Here is a 9,514-nt window from a genome sequence, read left to right on the forward strand (position 1 = left end):
GTTGGCTGAGGCATTGTTAGCTTTTTGAGTCAACACTATAAAAGGTTGCTTTTGCCATATGATTCAGCGAGAAAGAATTGCCAGACATCTTTAAATAATATATGTCTCTACAGTGTCAGTCCTGCTGTCGTGATGCATTTCAACTGATACCTTTACTCTTGTTGAATTTAAGCCTTGACCTTGTTAGATAAACACTCAACCATTTGGTTGCTGCACGGCATTGTTCTTTGTTTTTGTTTGTCTGACAGAAATAAAGGAGATAATTTGATCATAACAGTTACGTATACCTTTTGTGTTCTAGACAGTTTAAGGACACGTCTAGTGTGGGACTGGTGGGGGTGACCGTGGGAAAGTGACAACTTGGATAAAAGAGTAAGTGAAGTCATGTTAATTTCATTGAAACGCAAAGCTTTAAAGTTTCATGTTTGTTTGTTTTTTGCTCACGGGTCAGCTTCTATTTTCTAATTATGAAAATAACAGATGACCAAAATGTACCAGTCCGTGTGAGGAAAACCTGTGCAGCATCACTGTGTTTAGTTATCTATCCTTCCTTTCTTCTCCAGTTTGTCAGACCCTGAACATACTGTTGAAAATGTCTGAACAAGAACAAAAAAAAAAAATGTAATCAGTTACTTTTTATGTAATCTTGGATTTATTGTTTCCTTATCTATAGAAGTTAGATTTCAATACAAAAGCCATGTTTCAGCATTAGAATAATTACTTCTTTTACATTCGGGAGATATGTCAAACTGCTCACACAAGTATCATGGAAAGTTAAAGACATATTTAAGGAAGTGAAAGTCAAATTGCACTCCAATTTAAAACAAACAAAAACAAACCTTGGCACTACAAAGGTAAGAACGAGTACAAAACCAGAGGAGAGTACAGCAGAGGAGCAAATAAATCTTAATGCACACACATTATTTGTGGGTCATATAATTTTTTTATTTCAACAGAAAGTTCTGCGAATGAACAGAAGATTAACAACATTGGATTCCATCGCAAACAAAACTGCAATGACATTTTAAAGTAAAATTCAAATACTTAAACAACAATTAACAGAAATGTTTTCTTCACAATCATTTGATATATATATATATATCTCTTTGTGTATAAAACCCACATTCTGGCACTTTTAGAGGTAGCAGACAAAACGACCCTCGTTTCTTCTCAGTTCCTCTCGTTTTGTACCTAAAGTGTCCCTGAAATTTTGGAGAGGTGAAAATGAATGGAAGCAGGACTCAAAAGCAGCCAAGCATGAAGAGTTTCTTTGAAAGGAAAGAAATGAGGTTTGAAACCATCAGGCCACGGAGTTTTTCACTCTGTTGAAGATCTGCTGGACTTGAACTGCAGGGACACATCCCTCTCGCACGATGGTGATCGTTCCTGAAATGACAGTAAATCAGGCCTCAGTTCCAACACGACTGTTAACAGACAGAGGTGGTGTGGCAACTTTGGCTTTTTTACCTTCATCAATCTTTAGGCAGTTGACCACAGTGGAAGCAACAACTTCATTGGAGCTCCCATCACAGAGAACTCCTTGGATTTTGTGCCCCAGACGACTGAGACAACAACAACAACAACAAAAGTAGAGCAAAAGTTATTGTCTGTGCGGATAGCTATGCAACATCCAGAAATACACAGTCAATCATGTATTTTCTACACTAGACTGTAAAAAGACATTCAATACTATCCCAGATGAAATTCTAAAGAGTTTGTACTGGATCCTCACTCGATAACCATGCTATGATGGGTGCTGTCTGGTTCTCCACTGGGATTGGCTGAGGTAATAGCAAGGGGTCCCGTTATGTCACATAAGTGGCTCGTCACCGTGTGGTCAGGCACTCGGATCATGATGCTGTCCTTGGTTCCAACACGGTCATATGCTGGCCCGACTCCTGCACCAGCGAAAACAAGGGAAAGTTTAGTTGAAGGCAAAGGATTAATGTTTAATTAGATTTTAGTAGATCAGCCACATCTCTTGATTTGCTTTCATGTCTTTACCGAGTTTGAATAGCCAATCTCCTTTGCTGACGATGCAGCTGATTCCTCCGGGATACACGTTCCTCATAAAGTCCCAGAGGAGAGGACTGAAAGGAGGACTGGCCGCCACCAGCTGCTCCACACTGGAGATGCAAATGCATATGGGCTTCTCTGCTGGTCGGTCCTGCCACAGATCATCAGTCACAGATCAGATGTAGATAGAACAATAAATTATTTGTCCTCGCTTACATTGAAATTAGCATATTCCTTCTTACTTTAATGTTGTAGATTTTTTCTATTGCTTGAGGATTTTTGCAGGAGGCAGCCAGGGCATATACTGTGTCTGTGGGAATACCACAAACTCCTCCTTCCACCAGAAGACCGGCGATCTTCAAGAGGCCGCTGGTGAGTTTTGAGTTTGCAACAGGACAGGAAAGACCTGGAGGAGTTTCCTGCTTCACGGCCTCCTGAAAAATACAGAGGGACATTTTTGTCAAATGTACAAGATACACTGCAGCTGAACTGGCAAACAGATGGTTACCTTTATCAAGGGAGGGCCCACAGGGAGCAATCTTTGTGAAAAGATGCAGTTGACAAGCGATGCTGTCACTCCATAAATGCAAATGATTGTAACCAGTGTAAGCATGGCCACTGAAAAGTAATTAAAATAAAATCCTGTTTTAACAAGATGAACAATTCATGCAGATATCTTGCTCTGTTCTATTATGACTTGGCATGGCTTTAATATAATTACTTTCTAGTTCATATGGCAGTCGCTGCAAGGTGGAGAGCAGGAAGCAGACCAGAACAACCTCCATGGCAGCTGTCAGAAACAGCAAAGCCAGGTTCCTATGGGCAGCTGGAGAAAAAAACTAATCATAAATGTTACAGATTGAATTTTATAATCTCAGGTTATAGAGAAATGAACTTAATCTTACCAATCAGCATGAGGAAAGCGTTGATAATGAGGAGAGCAATGGCTCCCGCTGTAAAACCGGATGTATTCTCCTCGGAGAGGTGGAGCAGGTTACCTAAAAGAACATTAAATAACTTGTGATCAAATCATCCAGGGGGAAAATTTTTTAAGTTTGTTTAGACACTTTTCTACATTGGCATACCTGCAAACCTGAACCAGGTCCAAACCGCCCATACGACCACATAGACCGATGAGATGACTGATCCAAAACGGCCATCTGCAGCGACTTGCAGCCTGCTGACAAAGGCTTGTATGATTGCCCCAGAGATGAGGACCCAAGGCACTGTCATGTGAAGGAGGGTAGAATTTGCACTGGATGATTTTGAATGTAGAGCTGATAAAGATGCAATCCCATTGACCAGGTAGAACAGAGCATCGGAGGGGTGGTCAGTTTGGTGCGCCTCCTCTTGGCCTGCCTGTTTAGACGTTCTGCACTTCAAAGCTTTCATCAGTTGGCCTGCGGAGACGGGCTGTGGTCCGACAGGAATTAGGGATTTTTCCGCGATAGTATTGATGAGACGAGAGAAGGTGCCGTAAGTTGAAGCGACAGTAAACAGAGAGCAAGCCACGCCGAAGAAGATGCAGTGGCCTTGTAGAGGGATCTGTGGGATCGTTGAGACTGTGAGCAGAACAAAGAGGAGGTTGTGGACGAGCTCCAGAGCATCCATACTGAGGCTTCCCAGGCAGACCGCCACACCTGCCACCACAAAGAACCAGTTTCCAACCATCGCTTGTCTTCCAGAGACAACTTCACTGTCCTTCACAAGCATGGCAGACAACACAATCTCATCCCAGGCCTTGGTCAGCCAATATGCTGCATGAAATCCAAACTTTGTGGTGTGGTAGCAATCGTGACGTAGATGGGCATAGTAGCTGGACAACAGCTGGGCCGCCGAGATAATTGAGATCCACACAGCTCCTAGACCAAAGGATTGTATGAAACCGAAGCTGTAGAAAGCAAAGATGAAGGGAGCAACTGAGTCACAAAAGAAACCTAAAGCCATGGGCTCTGCATATTTGGTGTTTTTTTTCTTCTCTTGACCAACGCTTTGGGCACTTGAAGAATTGACTGTCCCTAAGAGGAGGACATTCAAAAGAGGGGTCCCAAACCCTCTGAGGAGGAGGCGCTGAGTCAGACCTTTGGTGAGCAATGCAGCTGATCCATAGATGGCACAGATTAAAATCAGAAGCTCGAGAACACCAGAGACCACAAGAGCCCAGGAACCTGCTCTTAGTGCCACAGCTTCAAAAACTAAGGTGGCTGTGATAGCCCCAAAAACAAAAGGCATGATGTAGTTGACTGTGGCAGAGCAAAATGCTAAGAGAAAGGACAGAATGATATAGGGGACGAGACCAGCAATCACTGAAGAGAATAAATGGTACTCTGGAACCTCGACGGAATCCTCCAGAGACATATTGCTGGAGGCTGTTTGATTTTCAGGTAGGGCCCCCAAGTAGATTCTGGTGGCGCCATAACTACCCCAAAGAGCAGCATAGCCAATAAAGGCGGTGCCACTCAGGTGATCGTATTTTCTGAAGGAAAGCAGTCCAGCTACTAATTGGCATACTCCACCAATCAGGATGAGATGAACACCTGCAAAATAACACTGAAATTACTCCACCAATTCTGCAGATTTCTCAGTCATCATGTCATTGTAGTAATGTTTCCAACAGTGTTACCTGCAAGTATGTTCTCCACTCCTGCAGGTTTTGTTCCTGTGTGAGCTGTGTTGAAATTCTGCAGAAGCACAAGGAGTGCACTGATCCCATTGGACAGCATGCCGAGTACCCCAGGTTCCCCATAGAAGCTGGCAGGAAATCCTTCTGATGCAGCCATGGGATGTATTCTGTTGTGAATGTAATGACGTGCAACAACAAAACAAAAGACACAGACTTATTATATTTTAATTCTATATGACATCCCGCCATTTAACCAGATTTGTATTGTAAAGTATAAAGCTGGAGTCTATGTCAGGCATGAAAAGACAGACTGTGAAAGGGTCACGTTCTCATTTGAGCTATTGGATCAATTATGAGCTAAATAAGGCAACAACCATGACACTGGATTGTGTGTTTGAGCAAAGAGGAACCTAGATGAGAGATGATAGGGCGAACCACTTCACACCAGACAACCCAACACCATTCAAACTATACTATACTATACTATACTATACTATACTATACTATACAAACTGGGCTCTTGTCAAAATCGTAATTTCTTTATCGAGACACTATTTTAAAGCTGAACTTTTCCTATTTTCTCAGTTAATTGCTCAGCTAATATTGTTTATAACACACTATGCAAAGTATATGCAGAAAAACTAGATTATAACAAAGAAGAGTTAGTGAAGTTAAACATTTACATTTTTGAACTAACAGAAGAAAATCCCTCCCTATCCATTATTTATGTCTCACAAACCACTAAAATGAATGATCAAGTGCTAGTCAGGAATAAGGTAAGTTAAACAAAGTTGTACCTGATGACGAGTTTTAGACTGATGAAGTGCCGAGTCGTGCTGGAGAAAGAATAACCTTTCTTATAAATAAGCTTTGCAGATGGGTAGGAGGAGTTGAAGAAAAAAAATTCCCAACTCAATTCTACAATTTTGCAACCTGAGAGGTGAGGTCATTTCCCTGCACCTTGAACAATAAAGTGCTGCTTCTTCCTCATCCTGTGAGAATTCCGGTACAGGTAATGACAATGATGGTGATGACCACTATGGAAATTCCTTCTTTTTTTTTTTTACAATTTTCTTAGGGATATTCTTGTCCTCTTTTGGTCCGCCCAGGCCAGGATTTGTTTGCATTGTAAGCAATGGACTATATAAGGGAGCACAGCCAGTAACTTTACAAACAGCTGAGAGTAAACCTTTTGCATCAGAGAGAAAGAAGAAGAAAAGTCAACAGAAACATCCGACTGAAGCCATGATCTCCATATTACAGGTAAAAAAAAGAGTTTAAAAAAGAAAAAAAAACTTATTTCATTGTTTCTGATGTCTGTATCCACGACTGGATTACAGGACATAAATCTGCCTGATTGAATTAAACTGAAAAGTTACAAGTTCTTTATCCATATAATAACATGTACATGTCTTTTTTTGAGTGAGAATGTTAAAGGATCATTCCATGTTTAATGTTGAGAAGATTAAATATTCTGTGCACCTGTTACAGCGACATGTCACCAGCACAACAGCTCATTAAAAAAAGAAAAGATGCAATAGACTGTAGTTCTTTGAAAGATATTATGTATTGTTTGGTCCTTCAGAAAGCCATGAGGCCAGTGTGGGCTTCCCGAGGACTGCGTCAGTCTGCAGTGGAAGGTGAACTTTGATTATTTCTTAAATCTAACTTTCGTCTCGGTTCAGTCGTTGGGAGGAAGTTTATTTATTCACACAAATGATCTTTTCGTCTTTGATCACTCCGGGCTTTGCTTCTCCTCACTCGTCACCCAGTTTCTCCTGCAGTCCTGAAGTGTCCGGCCCCCGAGGACACGGTCACGGCCAGCTTCGGGAGGTTCATCAGTGAAATGAAGCCTCAGCATTTGTCTCCTGTCACGCTCCATCGCAGTAAAAGGATGGTGCTGGATAGCATTGGCGTTGGTCTAATTGGAAGCACAACAGATGTCTTTGAGCTGGCTTTGCAGCACTGCCAGGTGAGACGGCGTGAGTGTGGCAAGGGATAAAAATAACTTTTATTAACATCTTATCTGATAGAAGTGGATGAATGTCTGACCTTATACCGTATGAACTGAAGTCCTGAGAGCAAATTCTGTGTGTGGACAGATGAGACGACGGGGGAAAGAATCCCCGGAATAGTCTGTAAATAGAAAAAATATATATGTTTGATGACCTTTTATGTTTCATTTGACTTTCAAAGAAAACTATCCAGACGTCATCATCTGCAGATGGATTTGCAGGAGCTATTTCAGGGTGAAACTGTTCATACCTGTGCTGACCGGCCTCCATTGTTTCCCCTCAGCACATGTACGCTCCTGATGATATCAGCTCCGTCTATGGCCGCAAGGGCTCAAGGCTCTCCCCAACACTGGCAGCCTTTGTCAACGGTGTGGCTGTGAGTATCAATAAGTGGAGCAGATGTGTCTCACCAGGCAATTTCAGGAGCACCAACTCGTAAAGTCATTACCACGAGGCATACCCACAAAGCTATTCACTGCTGCAGTCTTGGTTAAAGAAAAATAAATAAATAGCTCAAAATGAATTATGCCCAGAACTCTCCATCATTAGATGTGCATAACTTGCTTGGCCTCTTTTCCCAAAGAAGCCATCGGCCTCATTTCCGCTGCTCCCTGTATACCGCCTCCGACGGTTGGAGCTCATTATGATAATCAGAAGAATTCTTTTCGATTAAATCACACTGGCCACAGGTTGCAGCAGGCGTGTGGGAGCAGGGCTAAATGGCACCATATACACACAGACACATAAATGGCTGTGTCAGGGCAGGAAGCAGAGCAACGTGCGACGTTACCTTGTTACTCGCCACGCAAGTTCTTTCAATTTCAAACACACCTGCTGTGCTGAGATGTGCAATGACGTGACCCAAGAAAATTATGTTTTTGCAGACTCACTCCATGGACTTTGATGACACGTGGCATCCTGCCACTCATCCCTCTGGAGCTGTGCTTCCTGCTGTGTTGGCGCTCACAGACATGATGCCAGCTCACAGGAAACTCAGCGGCCTGGACTTCTTGTTGGCTTTCAACATCGGCATCGAGATTCAAGGCCAACTAATGAGCTTCTCTAATAAGGCCCACAACATTCCCATGAGGTGATTGCTTCAAGGCACAAAGTCAAGCTGGACGGCCACATCATGTTTGGTATCGGGTCGATTATATCATGGATTGTAAAATCCTTTTCCATGTTTACAGTTTGGTATCAGTATTCTGCCCAGAGAACAAGGAGCCTCATGAGTATAAGAAAGATGCTCTGCTGGTGTCTGCACTGCCGTTTACGAGGCGGCTGCTCAGGTGTCGCGTGCGGTCTTTAAGTATTGTCAGTGAGCTGTGAAAGACGTGTGATCAGGCTCACCTCGGTGATGGCAGAGGCTCCGTGGTGAGCATTAGCACAATTAGCCATGTAGCGGAAGATATCACAGAGGACTCCGTTTGGCTGGTGTTTACACTGAGATGAATTGCCCAGCACTTTATTTGCTTGTTTATCAAATACTGATATGACAAAAAAAAAAAGAAAAAAAGAAAAAAAAAAAAAGAAAAGTTGCCTCTGTGGACAAATGATCTGTATATAATAATACATCCACACAGGAATATAGATTGAATCAATGTGTTTTTCTTTGTGACTTTCTCATCAGGTTTCATCCTCCCAGTGTGGTCGGGACTCTGGGAAGTGCAGCTGCTTGTGCTCGCCTCCTGTCCCTGGATCCCTCCCAGTGCAGTCACGCCTTGGCCGTCGCCGCTTCCCTCGCCGGAGCCCCGATGGCTAATGCTGCCACTCAGTCAAAACCCCTCCACATCGGCAACGCGTCACGTCTGGGGCTTGAAGCTGCTCTGCTGGCCTCCCGGGGCCTGGAAGCAAGTCATCTGGTTTTGGATGCTGTCACGGGGGTGGCAGGCTTCAGCGCTTTTTATGAGGACTACTTGCCGCAGCCTTTACAGTCCCCCAGCGATGACGGCCATATGTTCCTGCTGGAGAAGCAAGACATGGCCTTTAAGCGCTTCCCGGCCCATCTGGGGATGCACTGGGTGGCAGACGCTGCAGCCTCAGTACATAAGCTTCTGGTGGGAGTCGGTCCAGGAAAAGTCTCCCCAGGTGAAGTCAAGGACGTCCTGCTCAAAGTGCCCAGATCAAAGTACATCAACAGGCCTTTCCCTCAGTCTGAGCACGAGGCACGCCACTCCTTCCAGTTCAATGCCTGCACTGCCCTCCTGGATGGCGAAGTGACCGTGCAGTCCTTCAGCCGCGCCGCCATGAGCCGGCCCGACCTCCTCGCTCTGCTGAGCCGTGTGCGTGTGGAGCATCCCCGTGACAACCCCGCTAATTTCAACCTGATGTACGGTGAGGTCCAGGTGACGCTTGACGGGGGGCACGTTGTGACGGGGCGCTGCGACACCTTCTACGGTCACTGGCGCAACCCGCTGACCAATGAGAGCCTGAGGAGAAAATTCAGGAACAACGCGGGGACGGTGCTTCCCCCGGGGCAGGTTGACGTGCTGATTGGTGAGGTGGAGGATCTGGACAGAGCTGGAGACTGTAGAACTCTTCTCTCACAGCTGCAATAAAGAAATGTGCACGTACACAATAACAACCAAACACAAATATACATTAGATCAATCTCACCTGTTCAAAACACCTAAACTGGAAACAGCTTTCAAAGCTGGGAGGTGTACTGTAAAATAAGTCACTCTTGCTTAATGTACATTGTGCTTTTATTTTGTATTGTTGTGATTATCAGTTGTTCACAGAAGAAAATTTTCAAATGAAAAATATGATTCCGTTAGATGGCAAGAAAAACTTAAAGTAGTTTTTTTCTACTGAATACTTTCAGATTTCGAACTTACACGTGCTGTATATGAAGTATCTG

The 9,514-nt window shown here is 43.8% G+C and overlaps 2 protein-coding genes across 2 annotated transcripts; one reads left to right on the forward strand and one right to left on the reverse strand.

The window, feature by feature from the left end:
- Nucleotides 1-1,300: 1,300 nt before the first annotated feature.
- On the reverse strand, nucleotides 1,301-3,687 carry LOC308111318 (threonylcarbamoyl-AMP synthase; the record flags this gene model as incomplete). Its single annotated transcript, XM_080466181.1, has 6 exons — nucleotides 1,301-1,386; nucleotides 1,468-1,562; nucleotides 1,733-1,898; nucleotides 2,005-2,167; nucleotides 2,259-2,450; nucleotides 3,580-3,687. The coding sequence occupies 6 exons, from the start codon at nucleotides 3,685-3,687 to the stop codon at nucleotides 1,301-1,303; spliced, it is 810 nt and encodes a 269-aa protein (XP_080322307.1).
- Nucleotides 3,688-6,224: 2,537 nt separating this feature from the next.
- Nucleotides 6,225-9,212, forward strand: irg1l (immunoresponsive gene 1, like; the record flags this gene model as incomplete). Its single annotated transcript, XM_080466010.1, has 5 exons — nucleotides 6,225-6,279; nucleotides 6,424-6,611; nucleotides 6,938-7,030; nucleotides 7,539-7,744; nucleotides 8,285-9,212. Exons 1-5 carry the CDS (start codon nucleotides 6,231-6,233, stop codon nucleotides 9,210-9,212), a joined length of 1,464 nt encoding a protein of 487 aa, XP_080322136.1. The 5' UTR covers nucleotides 6,225-6,230.
- Between the last annotated feature and the right edge of the window lie 302 nt (nucleotides 9,213-9,514).

Source organism: Lipophrys pholis, assembly GCF_963383615.2.
Source record: "Lipophrys pholis genome assembly, chromosome: 6".
NCBI lineage: Eukaryota > Metazoa > Chordata > Actinopteri > Blenniiformes > Blenniidae > Lipophrys > Lipophrys pholis.